This window comes from Haliotis cracherodii, unplaced genomic scaffold (genome assembly GCF_022045235.1).
Source record: "Haliotis cracherodii isolate W230 unplaced genomic scaffold, xgHalCrac1.p SCAF_6, whole genome shotgun sequence".
Classification (NCBI taxonomy): domain Eukaryota; kingdom Metazoa; phylum Mollusca; class Gastropoda; order Lepetellida; family Haliotidae; genus Haliotis; species Haliotis cracherodii.
The window spans coordinates 60968474-60986474 of NW_027266319.1; the positions used below are offsets into that span (position 1 = coordinate 60968474).

Here is an 18001-nt window from a genome sequence, read left to right on the forward strand (position 1 = left end):
TCCGTGGTTGGTCCCATCTTGTTCAGTGGAGTTAAACATTGCACATCATCATCTAAAACTCTGTCCTTTCAAATAATCAAAATCGTACAAATTCTTTAATATACAATATTTAAAACAACTTTCAAGCTTCATCTATAGGCGTGGGTGCAAGAATTTAATGTATCAGGACAAAGACGACTTTAACTTCTTTTTTTTTATCAGAAGCCAACCTGGAACATTTATAAATGCCACTGCAAGTAAATAATGAGACAAAACCCTTTCCTTTTCCAGTAGAAATTTCTGAAAAAAAGCAGAGTCGGACTATACCATGAGCATGTGTTTATGGGACACAATCAAATAGTCATGATACATGGTGTTCGCGAAAAGGTGAGCGTATCCTTGCCCCACTGATGCCACCTTTACCGACATTGCATTGCAAAGTGTTTGTTAAAAAGTTTTCACTTAAAAACGAGTCCATTTCCTGTTTCGCTGCTGGTTCTATGATTATGTTATACAGCTTTTAAATTCTTGATTGTGCGACAATGAGGTACCTCCCTGGAGTATTACTGTCATCCCAATCCTTTGGCTCAAAGTCGTGCTGTGTTCCAGGTCCAAGTGAAATGGTGAATGCTCTCAAGATTCCCGCCAGAACGAGGGGAAGCTCAGGTATGGCGATAGACGCGTCGAGACAAACTCTCCTTCCGGCAGAGAATGGAAACCAGCTTTCTGGCGTGGGTCCCATCTTCCCCTCTGAGTCAAGGAATCGTTCAGGTTTGAACGTATTGACGTCCTCCCATTGGTCAGGGTCAAAGTGCAAAGCGGTGTAGTTGATGTAAACCAATGATCCCTCGAAAACATCGTATCCACCTGCAAAGACACGACTTCGTCATCATTTACCTCCTCTTTGATATACATACATATCTGGTATCATGACATTAGTTTTCTATGATAATATTTCCTCAGTTATATTCGTCAACAACAACATCATTACTTCTTTTTCTTTTACCAGCATTTGTTGGCTGGTTTGTTGTTTAACGCCGCACTCAGCAATATTCCAGCTATATAACGGCGGTCTGTAAATAATCCAGTCTGGACCAGACAAACCAGTGATTGATATCATGAGGATCGAACCGCGCCATTTGGATCGATGACATGCATCAACCAAGTCAGCGAGCCTGACCACACGATCCGGTTAGTCGCAACTTACGACAAGCACAGTCGTCTTTTACGGCAAGCATGGGTCAGTTGTTTAATCCGAAATCTAAGTTTGATGAAATACTATAATCAACACTCAAACAATTTATAGAACCGGATCACGGGTGGCTCAGTCGTCTAGGGTCGCTGTGCAGAATTGGGCACGCCAGTAACCTATGATTTTGGTTTCGAATCCCGGTTCGTCCAGAATGTCTCGCCATAGCCGTGCTCGTTGGTTTCAACGTGGTAAACGTCTCAGCCCTGCATCACTTTGGGCTTTCCTCTCACATCGGGCTGACGCGCCGCGATATAACTGCAGTACTGTTCAAAGCAGCGTCAGAACTCACTCTCTCACTTTATGGAACACACTTTAATACCAACCAATTGTGGTTCTGCGAAGGGTAACGTGGGGAACGCCCATGGGAGTTTCTGTCCTCATCCTCATGACCTCGTGTATCACTGCATCTGTGTATGGCAGTCTGTCCCTGTCCGAAACGTGGACGTTCAGATCAGGACCTGTAGCCATAGCAAGTCCATATTTATCAATATGCAAGGAAGCGAATTCATTCCACTTATCAATAGTATGAAAAACCCTTTCAAATTATATTTTCCTGTTATAAGTAGTATTTCCACAACAGCAAGAGAATCTAACTTTCACATGAATAATTGGTCAGCATCTGAGCACACCTTCATTTGGATGGTTGTCTGTCTTGTATCCAACTCTGATTTCAGTGCTATTTCATCTTGTTTTCATAAACGTTTGAAAAACATATATACCAAAAGGAATTAATTGACTACTTGGTCGATCTGCATCATGCAGGATATTTTCATATGATCCTGAAAAGGGGAAAACGGTGAAAAGATATAGCTGGGAGACGGGCAGGGTTTATAAAAAAAACACATCTACATACAGGTAAGAACGGTGAAAGGTCCAATATAAGCTTCTCAGCATTATCAGGTGAGGGTGGGATATCTGACACGATTAGAAAAGGGTTAAACAATATTCTTAAAACGCACCAACAACAGTGTCCACCTCATTCTGCACTTTCGTTTGTATGTCCGGGTAGAGAGCCATCGCTAGAAGACACCAATGGAGCGTATCCCTTGTGGTGTTTGTACCTGCTGAAATATTGAATGATTGAGCCCTAATTATTTGTGAATAATCTGTGAACCATTATATAACATTTACCATTTACTATTCTAATACTGTGGTGCTGCGAGCACCAGATGAAGTATTTGGGAGCATGAAAAAAATTGAACACTTGAAACCTTTTAATAGATATTATTAACAAGCTATTTATTGTTTGTGACATAGTGACTTCTTGTTTCAACTGATGGAGGAGCAAAAGGTAGCTTCGAAATGTCACTACAAATAATGAAGAAGTTGTTTTCCATAAAACAAAGTTTCTTGTCTTCGTGTATATAACTTCTACGTGCCCAACAAAGCATGTGATGAAAGTTCATATATATGACAGTTGTCGAGGGCTTAAAATATTACCAGCCATCACAAGGAGGATCCTACTGAGAGATAAGGCGTCTGTACCAGATTGTTGCCAATAATGGGATTCATGACCGGTCATCGCCAGGACAAGCCTACTGAGAGATGAGGCGTATGTACCAGATTGTTGCCAAGTATGGGATTCTTGACCGGTCATCGCCAGGACAGGCCTACTGAGAGATGAGGTGTATGTACCAGATTGTTGCCAAGTATGGGATTCATGACCGGTCATCGCCAGGTCAAGCCAACTGAGAGATGAGGTGTATGTACCAGACTGTTGCCAAGTATGGGATTCATGACCGGTCATAGTCAGGACAAGCCTACTGAGAGATGAGGTGTATGTACCAGATTGTTGCCAAGTATGGGATTCATGACCGGTCATCGCCAGGACAAGCCTACTGAGGTGTCTGTGTCAGATGGTTGTTAATTATGAGATTCATAACCAATCATCACCAGGGGAATGATACTGAGGCATGAGAGTGTCTGTGCATGACTATTATCAAGTAAGGGATTCTTGATAAATCATCACCAGGAGACTTCTACTGAGGAATGAAGAGGTGTCCGAACCAGTTTGTTGTCAAGTATGGGATTTATGACCAGCGATCACCAGCCCCTCGGGACGCGATTACACACAGACACGTTGTAACAACAAGCAAGAGCAACTGAGGACTCATCCTGTCCACGAATCCTAGGAAGAATCCTGTATAAAATGATGGTCAAGTACGACTTTCATGTACCTCACCAGGAGAAGCCTAGAGATGTACCTGAATCAGAATTTCACGATACGTGTTTTGTAGTATACATTATTCAAACTGTTCTAGCCTTGCCATGGCTCAATTTAGCACTCACCGAGGACCAGGTCAAATATTGCCTGAAGTAGGTGGGTGTCTGTGATCTGTGACGTGAGGGTCGGGTCGTCCTCCACTTCAACCTCTTTCTGAGCCAGTATCAAGGCGTCCGTGAAGTCCCGCATCTTATCTGTAATGATAGCATTTACATTTAATGTTACATTCCCATCAGCTTTAAGTCGTACTATTGTATTTATTTCATCGTCCTGATCTGCAATAGAGCTGGAAAATTGCCGATGCGACATTAAATCTTAACTCAATCACTAATCTAGATTTTCAATAATCCAACGTTGGGTATCTTTATAAATCTTGCTTACCGTCGAACATGATCACAGCCCATGCTTTAAACTGATATCAACTGTAAATCGTTAACCTTTGGGTTCCTAGAAAAATGCCCTTTTCTACACTGGTTTGGATGTTACTTCACATCTGGTATCACGTTTCAACCTTTTTGAAACACATCAATCTATATATTTCTCTTATTCCGTGATTAGTATGTAACAATTGTGTTCTTGGGGGCTCTTCATGGTGTGATAGTGAATATATAATATGTCTCAATAATCTTGTAATTTTTATCAAACATCGCTGGGAAAGTAACGATCATGCATATGTGCTTGTTCTCCTCATCCTTGGTACCGTCAATTAGGAGGGTTACTCAAAACTGCCAACCTTTTGCTTTTTCGATGAAAGGAACCCTAATGATTGTGGGTATGTGATTATTCTTGTTTCTTGTCTGCACTGAAACAGCTATTAAACAGCGAGGGAAGGCGTATGGTAAGGGCCTGTTTTTGCTGACTATAGATATGCGTAATTTAAACCGTAGTATTAGAAATCTTAGGGATTTTTACAGATGTGATCCGACGTTTTTGCTGATTAGAGTGTTCACTTGAGTCGACCTCCTATGGATCTGTTCTCGGGTCTTCACACAGAGAGGTATCATACTCTGTTTTTAATAAGATTGATTGTTGCTAAGTATAGGGTCACAATGGCATGTGTACGTGACGTTTCAGTATATGTCAACAATATTTAGTTTCATCAATCTATGCTTTCTGCCTACACTGGTGCAGTGACTCAGCTGAGTTTTACGCCCCTTTCAGCAATATTCCAGCAATATCACGGCGGGGACTCAAGCATTTGCCCATGTGGGAAATAGAACCCGGAATTTCGGCGTGACTAGCGAGATCTCAACTACGAGGCTACCCCCACCTGTAACTGCAGTAAACAGTGTTATTGAGTCTACCGTCGACACTTACTTTTGTCGAACGTATCTCTATGGGCTGCAATTTCTGTCCTGATGGCGTCTGCCATATCAGTGGCATAACCTTGAGCACGGTAGAGACGAGGCAATGGACACAGATGCAGCAGGGGAATTAGATCTTCGAAAAACGACTTTCCGCCATAAAAACATATTCTATCAAAGTTGTTAACATATGTTTGGTAGTTTTCCGAGTCTTCCGTTTGGCTGGAATAGGCGATATTGGTACAATATCAATAACGTTGAATCCCAGGGTTCAACCAAAGAAATCTTAAGTTCAGATAAAAAATAACGTATTTTTCTATTTAAAAAAAATCCTATTTATAAAACACCAGGAGTAAAATGTGTTAATTTTGCCAAAGTTTCATCACATCCAATTCCTTCCCTATTTATGCACGATTGTTTTCGCGATACACGTTCATTTCTGTTATGCCCAAAGTGAGTGAGAGGATTGTCAACTTGATGTAAAAGGAAGCCAAAAGTGATATGGGTCTCATACGTTGACCACTTTTATCCACGAGCACGGGCATGGTGCTGAAAACATCCAGAGACATCATTGGGTCGAATCAAGACAGATATCGTCTATCGTCACAGATAGATTGTATCTTTATCCAATGTTTGTATTAATTTGTTCAATAATCGAAATGCAGTGCCCTTGAAGAAAGAGAATATTGCAGAATAATTTTTGTGTTCAGGTACATGCTTCATGTGAACAAAATCGGTCGCACAGTTACATTCAATTATAACACTTTACTGTAAAAGTCCTAACTCTCAGGCACAATGATTATTCCGGAAAATTATCCCGCAAAGCTAATTGAAGATAGCATACAAAGGCGCTAAGTATTGAGCATCTAAAACTGAGAGAAAAGTCTGAAGAAAACAATATGGGGAATAATCTAACTCCAGTATCTACCTTCAACCCTAATCATGAAAAAAACATTATCCATGGTTCAACGATACCAGCCTATTGTGAATCAAAGTATTAAAATGGAGACGATATTGCGCAAATACATAATTATCAACAGCCAGAAGAATGAATCTTTACTCAGTGAACATTTAGATACGTGTGGAAGCAACATCTTTTTAGTTTTCCCACTACATAAGCTAAATTTCTATCATGAACCTGCATTGTTTCAAAAAGAGTGAGTGAGTGAGTGAGTTGGGTTTAACGCCACTTTTAACTGTATTCCAGTTATATCGCAGCGTGTCAGCTTAATGTGGGAGGAAAGCCCGAAGTGACGCAGGTCTAAGACGTTTACCACTTCGGTGAAACCCATGAGCACGGGTATGGTGCTGACAAACCTAGAAACATAATAATTGGGGCGAACCGGGATTCGAACCCACAATGATAGGTTTCTGGCGTGTCCAGGGGACGCAACTCTGCACAGCGAATCGCGGCGCCTTAGACGACTGGGCCACCCGTGCCCCCTGTTTCAAAAAGAGCAACATGAAACAAATACAGCTGGTTAAGAGACAGAAACAGAACAACGTGCCCATGACTTGGCAGCATGGCAAACATAATTACCTGATTTTATCAAACAACATTCCTGTCATCATGTTGGAGACCCCAAGTGATATAGAGTAGAAAGGGTTAAAGGCTTCTCGTTCCTCTCTCATCTGTTTCGTTATAATGTCGAGAGTTTGTGAAACTATCCAGCTGAGGTGATCTCCCATTAGATACTGCCTGAAATATAAATACATATGTTTTTGAAACAACATACCATTTTCAAACGCCATGGGGAATATGCTATGATGTATTTTCCTTTATCATCCAAAACTGGCTCCCACAGGAGACATCGCTTGGGTGAGATCAGGCGATATCTGGCACTCGTGAAGAGCAACCTCCCCCGTGGTGAGTGCTGGGTAACGCTAATAGCTCTTCCCCCGTGTGGACCCGGGGCAGAATGTGTCCTCAGCACCCCACTGCTGGTCGTAAAGGGCGACCGAATTGGGCAACCTGTTTGCCGTGGGTTGCGCCCCTGTGCCCCAGCTACATTGGAAAATAGTTCAAGATACGACCTTTATAAAACATTTAAATCCTGCTTATCTCCAGAACAGTACTTAACAGAAATAACAGACAGAAAACTTAGAGTGTGTTTTACACGTCTTAGATTAGGTTTGAACAATTTAGTACGTAATATGGGTCGTTTTTCCTCAGTTTAAAAAAATATGCGTTTTTGTCCTTTATTCATTGAAAATGAATACCATTTTATGCTTATCTGTCCATGTTATGAATCGCTCAGAACAAAATATTCCAAGGTTTACCCCAAAACATCAATACACTAATCAAGCTCCTCCGTTTTGATGAAATATCTAACGAGCAACAAAAGAATACTGTCCTATACATTAATAATGGTTTACAACTTCGCAACCGTCTTTGTACAAATTATGTTTAATTATTCTTGAGGTTATTTGCCTTTATTAATCAAATGCTTTAATCTCTTCTTGTTGTATTGTGATGTGATATATTTTTCACAAAACCACGTGCACATCTCTGTGCATTTAAGTCTGCATGTTTATACTTGTACGTGTACAAAATTGTATAAATATAATATTATTGTATGTATATGGGCCTTTGGCCTGAATACAATAAATGATGATGATGATGATGATGTGTCGGTGGAGGACGGGAATGTGGTGGTTGAGAGCACTGGAGCCAGGAACTGGTGTTCCTTTTGGCCAACACACCACTTTGACCTTTACTTCACCTAGACGGGGGGTAGAATTGGCCCGATTCTATCAATCGGCAGGTCACGCCATGCCCTGTGCACAGAATTTTTTCAATACATTTTCATCATGACAATGACTTTTCGATATGAAACAATAATTTTGATGTCATAAATTTTGCATAGAGTCCTATGCCAGAAGGCGGTGGCTCATGGGCCAATCTGGTTGTATAGACCTCTGATTTCTGTGCTCTTAGGAACTGTGTCATGGGCCGAACCAGCCTGGCACTTCTTCTTTAAGATATCATGGCTTTTCAAATCTGTATTTTCTGGAGTATGACACCTTTGTAGCCCTGATGTTGCAGACTGGCTTCCGCTGCAACATCGTCCTTGTTGACACTCGATGGCGGGTGGGGAGCAGGGGTGTTGAATTTTATTATTACACCATGTCTCTACAAACACAACCTGGTTCATCAAAGAATAACAAACGTAGACACATTGTCGGCATTTCATCTGACGATGAAGCTGCCTCTTCAAATACTGTTTCTTGGCCTCGGTTTATAGTCATTGCATCTGCTGATGGCAATCCATTGAAATTAAACCCATTTGCTGTCTCCAAGGGCATTGAAGGTGCCTGTGGAGTAGTAAAAAATGTTACACGCCTTCGTGGCGGTTCACTCCTGGTTGAATATGAACACAGACAGCAATCTGTTAACTTACTGCGATTACAGCAGTTTGTTAACATCAGTGTTATTGTCTCTGCGCACAGGACACTTAACTCCTGTCAAGGTATCATTAGGGATTATGCTCGTTGTCTTGCTGACATGAGCGGAGAAGAGATTGTGGCTGAACTTAAAGACCAAGGTGTTACTGCTGTCAAGCGTTTCACCAAAAAAACAAAATGACAAAATTCATAAAACTAACACTTGCTTTTTCACCTTTGATCTGCAAAAGACTCCAAAGTCTCTCAAAGCTGGCTACTTTAACATCAGAGTGGAGGTATACATGCCAAATCCACTCCGATGCTTCAAGTGTCAGAAATTTGGACATGGTTCTAAGTTCTGCACTCGCAACAATGTATGCATACTTGTGGCGGAGCTCATGAGAGCTCCGACTGCACGACTGACTCCATCAAATGTGCAAACTGTGAAGGTGATCATGTTGCTTCATCAAATGTTTACGCAATCTATGCACATGAATAAAAGATTCCTAATATAAAATACAAACAAAACTGTCATATTATGAGGCAAAACAATTTGTTCAAACTTTATCCCAAACTGATAAAAAAAAAAGCTAAAAAAACTATTCTGCCACAGTCCCTTCGTCAGCGCCTGTCAACAAAGTCTCTACAGTTTCAACGTGTTGCCAGACAAACTTATCTTGGGTGACTGACAAACAGATCACCCAAGATGATATCCCTAAATCACATCAATCACAGTCACAAATCTCAGCGTGTGCTTCTCAGACCGAGATTACACATTGTAAAGAACCAGAAAAAAATGAAAGAGTCCAGGTCAATGCCCACTTGACAAAAGAGAAAAAACAAATTAAGAAAAGGGCCAGGGCCCTCTAACATCTTCTTTGACATCCCCCGTGGAGGTTCAGAATCCGTTTGGACCTCTTGAGATATAGTTTTCACATTCACCTCATTCAAGATCACCAGTTGAGCCACCATGAACTTCTGTAATATAATTCAGTGGAACTGCAGAGGACTCAAAAATAATGTCAATGATTTACAGTTATTAATTCAAGATATTCAGCCGTCAGCACTTTGTATTCAGGAAACATATATAAAAAGTACCGATCAGTTTGATATTAGACTGTATAATTCATGTAATTTCTTCTCGACCCTCGGGCACTGTATGGCCATCTCACCAAGCCCTGTATCAGTATGGGCGACTTGAAGGGGCATAATCCCCTTTGGAGTAGTGCCAGTACAAACAGTAAAGGGAACACGTTAGAAGATTTCCTTTATAACAACGATTTATGTATTTTTAATAATAATTCTAAAACCTATTTACATCCTGGAACAGGTACCTACTCATCTCTTGACATTTCTCTCACAGACTCTGATCTTCTTAACGAATTTGAATGGTCGGTCCACTATGACCTCTGTGGAAGTGACCATTTTACCGGCGATATTAAAACCTGTTACCCCGTCTGACGTTCCTCCGTTCACAAGCTGGAACTTTTCCAAAGCTAACTGGCCATTATTTGAAATACTGTCTTCAAACAAATTATCACCTGCTATTTTTACTGACTCAATACAAATATTCTCAGATGGACTGACTACAGTCCGTTTGACTCCAAATGAGAACGATGAATTGCAAAATAACTCGAAATCCAGAAAAGTGTATGAAACATCAATACGGTACTTGACCATGAATACCCTGTACCCAACAAAATCTGATTTTTTTTTTATTTTAAGACCCATGACGGATGAAGTTCTTTAAGAAACTATCATGTAATTTTGTATAGAAATGTGTACATGACACGTAGGGGGACAAACCGTGGAAGGAACAGCGCAAGCACGGTCTGCACTGCAACCTGGGTCCCACTTCTTTTGCATTGGATCTCTGAATTTTTTCAGATTCACTTTCGTGCCTTCAGGCTATTAAAAATATGTCTTGTAAGTATCCACTTATACTAAAAAATCGTTGAATTAAACAATGATCTTGCCACTGGCCAATACGACATTGTATTTTGTTGGTTACCGAGCCGTGTTGGAATCATTGGTAACACAATGGCCGATGCTGCTGCAAAAGCAGCACTCAACAAATCTGTGACACAACTTCTGATCCCATACAATGATTATTAGCCAGTTATTAGATGTTACATCAGAGATCTAATGCAAAAGAAGTGGGACACCCAGGTTGGTATCAATAAATTACATTGAATTAAACCAAATATCGGTTATAAGAGGTCATAATACGACGCTGTCGTATTGGCCATATCAGGTACACACAAAATATTTATTGAAAGGTTAGGATCCTCCATTGTGTATCCCTTGTGATGAAAGAATCACTGTCAAGCATGTCTTGCTTGACTGTGTTGATTTTTCCATCACAAGGGATAAATATTTCAAAGTGTCATCAATAATGGATCTTTTTTTAATCAAATACATGCTCCTTTATCATCGGTTTTTTATAGGAAATAAAATTAATTCATTCATTTTGATGTACAAAGATATATATTTAATAAATTGGTAGTATATGATCATTAACTGAGATTGTTAGTGGCTATATCCTCGAAGGGGAATGAAGTAGCGAAAAATTATTGTCCCCTTGAGAGGATATGTAAGCCCACATTTCATGTTCGTAAAAGTACCATGATCTTAACATAATAAATCAAAATTTACCTCAGTGCTTTGGATGCAATTTTCCTGTGTATCTTCCATGCTGGGCCATACGGTGAATGGATTATTCTTTTCCCTCCTTCAGATAGTGTATGTGCTATGGACCATAAAAAGGGTTTATAATAGATCGAATATACTTTTTGCTCATGCTCGACAACAGTAGCATACCCTACATGCTTCGAAGAATATCGGGTTATCTGTACTGGATATGCTGCGACGTCATTAACGATTAATGACATTTATCGCATCACGTCATGTTGTGAGGTGTCGCTTCCAAAACAAAGAAACCAATGAAACAAAGAAAATACCTTATTAATGATTATCAAGTGAGACTTACTGAAACACCGATTTCAATGACCCCCTGGGCAAAATACGAAAATAATGTACTGGTCAATATTTCGATGTTTGGTTTCCAATGAAGACGTTTAAGCTCTGGTTTTCAGTATGCTGTTGCACACCTTTTCCCTGTAATGATTTCTTACCAGCAAATGCATCAGGTCTCCCTTCAAAGTCTGCTTGTCTTGTGATGAGAGCTTCTCTTACAACGTCGATTCGACTCAAAACAATTATTTCCTGATAATCTGTAATATTTCATAAACCTTCAAAAATAGGGATGTTTTAATTCTTAACACCATTAGTTTGACATGGTATGTTGGAGAATACCTGCATCGCATTATTTTCCTGGCAAATTACAGCCAACGCCATCTAATTCCCAGATCGTCTAATATCACTTGACAAAAGAGCATCATTGGACGGGGATGATTTCATTACGAGACATCCGCTTTATCTCAACTGATTATTTATTCTTAAAACAAGTTAAACACATAGTAATGACGGAATACGTTTTTAAATTAGTGAAATTATGAGGGTGACATAGAAGAGAATGATCTGCAACAATTGTGTGATAACAATAGTTAAGCAACTGTGTGACATTTACATAGTGACATAGCAACATTCCAGCTTGATGATTAGCATGTTACTCGGCGTATGGTAAGCTCCTTGACATAAGGTCACATTTACTTTGTCAAAGGGAGCTGAAACAATTTGCAGTGTTCACATGCAGCTGCCATGATCAAATCAACTTCATTAAGGATCCAATAACTTATTAATCAAATTACATGGGAATGGCTACTGTATTTTACATATAACTGGAATACTGATCAAACCGCCACACATTAACTGAAGAATCACACATTACCACTGTTAACACAACAACCACAAACAATCACTGTTAACTGAACAATCACACTCTACCACTGTTAACTCAACAACCACAAACAATCACTGTTAACTGAACAATCACAATCTACCACTGTTAACTCAACAACCACAATCACTGTTAACTGAACAATCACACTCTACCACTGTTAACTCAACAACCACAAACAATCACTGTTAACTGAACAATCACACACTATCACTGTTAACTCAACCAAATGCTTACCAATATGAACCAACATAACTGGGCCATACTTTTTGCTCCAATCACGGATGAACCTGAAGAACAGCCCTCCTCGTAATTCTTGAAAACCAAATAAAACAAGATTAATGCCGAATATTTAAAAGATAATATTTGTGTTGCAGACATGCTGCTCAGAAACGCTAACCGAAAATACTGGTGCAATCAAAGTCACCCATATTAGATACGATATTCCCGTATCGACTTAAATTCGTGTCACGTGACTATGCAAGTCAAGTATATTTGATATCGACGGATCCTGTTGCGGACGTCAATCTTTATATATGAAATACGTGCAGCCAGATAAAATGTTTCCCTCATAATTTTATAAAACGATATGCCCGATATGCCATATCGATTTCAAGGTGTCTTAAAATATTTATTTTTGTCTTTTATAACAATTATTCCATATACATGCCGGCAGACATAAGTTGGAGGATGTGTACAGAGATAGCCACAAGAACGTCAAGGGCAGCGACTCGGGGTTTTGCTATTTTAAACACGAAAGTGTTTTTTCACGCGCTATATCAAGAAATGTCCAACATTAGATACATTAATCCGATATTTGAGGTCTTTTTGAAATTGAGAAGGGGCGTCACAGCACAAAAAGGTAATAGTGTGACATTTAGTAATTCAAATGAAACCTTTACGGCAACCCTTTGTATAAAATACATGTTAACTCACGACTTAAGGTTGTATTTGCGTGAACTCTCAAACTTCAGCGTTACATCTTACAAAATGTTAATTAATAAATATTTAGAAGCATAGACTATAGGTAGATATCAAGCGTTAATTCCAAGAAACGAGGCTTACAAGTACAGTATCGTGCTATTTTCAGCGTAATTTGATTTTTTTTGGCTGGTCAAAACGTTCTAAGCCTATAAAACCTACAATTGTGGAAGTGTTTTTTAATTTTATTTTCAACATAATCTCCCTGCTTTTCAATACACTTCTCAAAATAGGAGATATCTTATTCATCTGAATATGTTCATGAATAATACTTTCAATAGATCCATGGCTTAGACCTGTGTCTTCCTCAAGTTCAGCAATGGTATAACGTCTATCTGACAGTATAGGTTTTTCTATCTCCTTGATTGAATCTTCATTGATAGAAAGTGACGGACGTCCTGACCTGACGTTCACCACCAAGGCTTGTTCTCCCAGGTTTAAACGCAGCTGCCCAAACGTATAAACAGTGGAATAGCTAGGACTTTCATCCCCGTACATTTGTGACATGCGGTCATGAATTTCTTGGGGAGTTCTTTTCTCTGAAGAAAAAAAACTTGATGACTCGTTCTTTTTCCATTTCTGTGTCCATTTGGACCCCCATCGCGTTCAACTGGCTGTCACTTATATACAAACGGTCTCAACGGACCAAATACAAGTGCAATGAATTATTCAAACAATGTACTAAAGTGACCAGATCATTTTGTTATGACCCATAGTTGAAAAATAGTCAGCCCTCGTATGTCCCAACTGGTACGTTTAACGATAGTGTCGTTTGTAGAAAGGGAATTTCATTGTGACTGATCAGGAAACGTGTTACTTCCTTCTTTTTTCGCTGGATGGTCTGTTTTAATCTCTTCACAATCCTCACGCAGCCGCTTATGTCAATCGAACCCTGGGTGACCATAAGGAAATGCTATTGTTCGAAAACGGGTGAATTTGCCTGGTGTGGCAAGTATTTGGAAATATATTGTCAACATCTCAATGGTTAACTTCTTTCAGTGGCATTTAGAAGTCGGTGTGATGAAGTAAGACCAGTTCTATGGATCAACAACTTCTTTATTACCATTAGTCCGACGTTTCGGTGGAAAGGGCTTCGTCTCTGGTTAAATTTGTGAAAAGATCTACCAGATCATAGCTGACGAGTGTGCATGGCTCGGTGATGGTGCTTATCTTTCTGCAGAATTCTGTGGAGTCGGTGATGAATGATTTGGCTGTTTTCCCAGTGGGGTAAGAAGGCGGGCTAGGTACTGAGCAGTGTTGTAATGAACAGTGTTTCTTGAGCAGACTAGGAGGCGGGCTTTGACTGGCTGTTTGTGGACCTTGATTGTCGCTCTGGCATAGGGTGGCTTGGGGTGAGGGACAGTCATCTGCTTGTGGAGGGTTGGGCCAATTTTTTTTCTAGGAGCTCTTTCAGCAAGGTTTTATGTTCTCTCTGGAGTCGGGGGGTGGGGTCTTTCTTCAGCTCTTGGTATGTGGTCTGGTCATCTAGGAGATTGCTGGTGATGGCATTGAAGTCACTGGTGTCCATGATGACAGTTGCTCTGCCTTTATCTGCTGGGGCTATGGTGATGGATGGGTCAGCTTTCAAAGTTTTAAGAGTTTTCCTTTCAGCAATGTTTAAGTTATCTTCTTGTAGTTTATTGTTTTCTAAAATGTTTGCGATCTGATGTCTCAAATAGTCAACTTTCAGCCTTTCAAAATCAGCCATCTCCGACCACACCCATACCCACCCCGACCACAACATCCAGTGGAACAACAACAAGACCCTGGCCAACAATCAATCAGACTACAAAATCAGGAAACTCCTAGAAGCCATCTACATCAACAGGATCCAGCAAGCAATGAACAGAGACCAAGGCTATTACATCCATTGTACCATTTACACTCAAGATACGAATTACTTCTGTAAACACACTGCCGAAACCTCGATACTGATATGCTTTGTATATCTATCAACTCATCTTGATATATTTGGTCTCGGATGAGATCCTATATTTATACCACGGCGTGTTAGCTTGATTTTGGAGGGAAAATGTCATCCAACTCTTACACGTTTATCACATGGTTTAACCAACGAGCACGTGAATGGTGTCGATAAACCTAGAACCTTGGATTCGAACCCGCGAGCATAAATGTCTGACACGCTTTGGGACGCAACTGTGCCCTGCGATTTCTGGCACCTTTGACGACTGGACAAACCGTGTCTCCTTTATTCATGTAAATACAATCCATTACCTGCAATAGTTCCGATCAGTGACCATCTTTTGGGTCCCGGCGGAGAGTTGGGTAGTTTTTTAAAGAGAAAAAAGCCGACCAAACCAATCACACCCCCAACAGCAAGAGCCAGGGATACCAAAGACTTGGGCCATAACTGCATTGCACCCTCCATCATCGTCCCTGTATTGTTGTATCTTTATGTGAACTTGTTTCTGAAACAAAGATCAAATTCTTCAAATATATAACTGGAGCAGTCGGGTAGCCTAGTGGTTAAAGCGTTCGCTCCTTACGCCGAAGACCCGGGATCGATTCCCGGCATGGGTACAATTTTGGTGTCCCCCGCCGTGATATTGCTGGCATATTCCTTAAAGTGGCGTAAAACCATACTCACTCACTCACTGAAATATATAACTATACATGGGTCGCTGTGAAACAAAGTGTGTATAAACTACATGCGTCGCTGTGAAACAAACTAGGTATAAACAACATACGTCGGTGTGAAACAACTGTGTATAAACTACATACGTCGCTGTAAAACAAACTAGGTATAATTTACATAAGTCGCTGTGAAACAAACTATGTATAAACTACATACCTCCTTGTGAAACAAACTAGGTATAAACTACGTGCGTCGCTGTGAAACAAAACTGTGTATAATCTACGTGCGTTGCTGTGAAACAAACAAGGTATAAACTACATATGTCGCTATGAAACAAAGTGTGTATAAACTACATGCGTCGCTGTGAAACAAACTGTGTATAAACTGCATGCCTCCTTGTGAAACAAACTAGGTATGAACTACATACGTCTGTTTGAAACAAATTTTGTATAAACTACATATGACGCTGTGAAACATACTGTGAATAAACTACATACGTCGCTGTGAAACAAACTGTGTATAAACTACATATGTCGCTGTGAAAAAAACCAGGTATAATCTACGTGCGTCTCTGTGAAACATACTGTGTATAAACTACATACGTCACTGTGAAACAAATTTTGTATAAACTACATATGACGCTGTGAAACAAACTGTGTATAAACTACATACGTCACTGTGAACATTCTGTGTATAAACTTATACGTCGATGTGAAACATACTGGGTGTAAACTACATATGTCGCTGTGAAACAAAGTGTGTATAAACTACATACCACCTTGTGAAACAAACTGTGTACAAACTACATACCACCTTGTGAAACAAACTGTGTATAAACTACATACCACCTTGTGAAACAAACTGTGTATAAACTACATACCACCTTGTGAAACAAACTGTGTATAAACCACATACGTCGCTGTGAAACAAACTGTGTATAAACTACATACGTCGCTGTGAAACATTCTATGTATAAACTTATCCGTCTCTGTGAAACAAACTGTGTATAAACTGCATACGTCGCTGTGAAACAAACTGTAAAAACTACATATGTCGCGGTGAAACATACTGTGTATAAACTACATACGTCGCTGTGAAACAAACTGTGTATAAACTACATACCACCTTGTGAAACAAACTATGTATAAACTACAAACGTCGCGGTGAAACATACTGTGTATAAACGACATACGTCGCTGTGAAACAAACTGTGTATAAACGACATACGTCGCTGTGAAACAAACTATGCACAAACTACATTCATCGCTGTGAAACAAACTATGTATAACCTACATATGTCGCTGTGGAACAAACTATGTATAAACTACATACATCGCTGTGAAACAAACTGTGCATCAACTACATACGTCGCTGTGAAACAAACTATGTATAAACTATATACGTCGCTGTGAAACAAACTGTGTATAAACTACATGCGTCGCTGTGAAACAAACTGTGTATAAACTACATACGTCGCTGTGAAACAAACTATGTACAAACTACATACCACCTTGTGAAACAAACTGTGTATAAACTACATACCACCTTGTGAAACAAACTGTGTATAAACTACATACCACCTTGTGACACAAACTGTGTATAAACTACATACCACCTTGTGACACAAACTGTGTATAAACCACATACGTCGCTGTGAAACAAACTGTGTATAAACTACATACCACCTTGTGAAACAAACTGTGTATAAACCACATACGTCGCTGTGAAACAAACTGTGTATAAACTACATACCTCCTTGTGAAACAAACTGTGTATAAACTACATACGTAGCTGTGAAATAAACTGTGTATAAACTACATACCACCTTGTGACACAAACTGTGTGTAAACTACATACCACCTTGTGACACAAACTGTGTATAAACTACCCGCATCAGTAATCCACATGGCGTCTCAAGCCTGTTTTGTGGGACAGGGTCAACCCCACTCCCACATAATCAGTGAACTCACCGCACATCACTGTGGAAAGTCAAGCAGTAGACTTGATAAAGTGTACCTTTGGTCGACTGACCTTGTACCTTTGGGCGATTGAGCTGATATCACGTTGGGCTTGTGCAATACCGGCTGTTCACTGTGTGCATGTACTTTCTAACACAAGGCGTGTTCATTATGCTTGTCCCAGACGAGTGAGTGAGTTTGTTGTTGGGTGGGTGAGTGAGTTTTTGGTGGGTTCGTGGGTGAGTGAATGTTGTAGTTAAAGGGTCCTGGTTAAAGGCTGGGAGTTACAGGGTTGTTATTAAATAATTGGAGTTAAAGGGTACGTAGTAGTTGCCAGGATGTAGTAACATTGATCTATAACTATTTGCACAATCAAACAGGGGATGGTTTTGTAATAGATAATCCACGTCCTGCTTCTCGTGCTCAGCGTGTTATTATCTTTGTTTGTTTGTTGTTTAACGCCG

The 18001-nt window shown here is 40.0% G+C and overlaps 1 protein-coding gene across 1 annotated transcript; it reads right to left on the reverse strand.

The window, feature by feature from the left end:
• Positions 1–372: 372 nt before the first annotated feature.
• On the reverse strand, positions 373–17485 carry LOC139445843 (cytochrome P450 1A5-like). The gene is made up of 11 exons (XM_071227073.1): positions 17437–17485; positions 15219–15412; positions 12240–12317; positions 11278–11376; positions 10799–10892; positions 6300–6458; positions 4773–4981; positions 3521–3649; positions 2191–2295; positions 1555–1689; positions 373–846 (listed from the first exon to the last, which is right to left on the reverse strand). The coding sequence occupies exons 2-11, from the start codon at positions 15373–15375 to the stop codon at positions 500–502; spliced, it is 1512 nt and encodes a 503-aa protein (XP_071083174.1). The 5' UTR covers positions 15376–15412; positions 17437–17485; the 3' UTR covers positions 373–499.
• Positions 17486–18001: the final 516 nt, after the last annotated feature.

Bases quoted from the DNA above. Each gene is read 5' to 3' on its own strand.
- LOC139445843 (XM_071227073.1), bottom strand. From the start codon at position 15,375: ATGATGGAGGGTGCAATGCAGTTATGGCCCAAGTCTTTGGTATCCCTG. The intron at 6,459-10,798 runs GTAAATTTTGAT...TTTATATTTCAG, and splicing joins ATTGCATCCAAAGCACTGAG to GCAGTATCTAATGGGAGATC. The intron at 4,982-6,299 runs GTAATTATGTTT...CGCCTATTCCAG, and splicing joins ATGTTGTTTGATAAAATCAG to CCAAACGGAAGACTCGGAAA.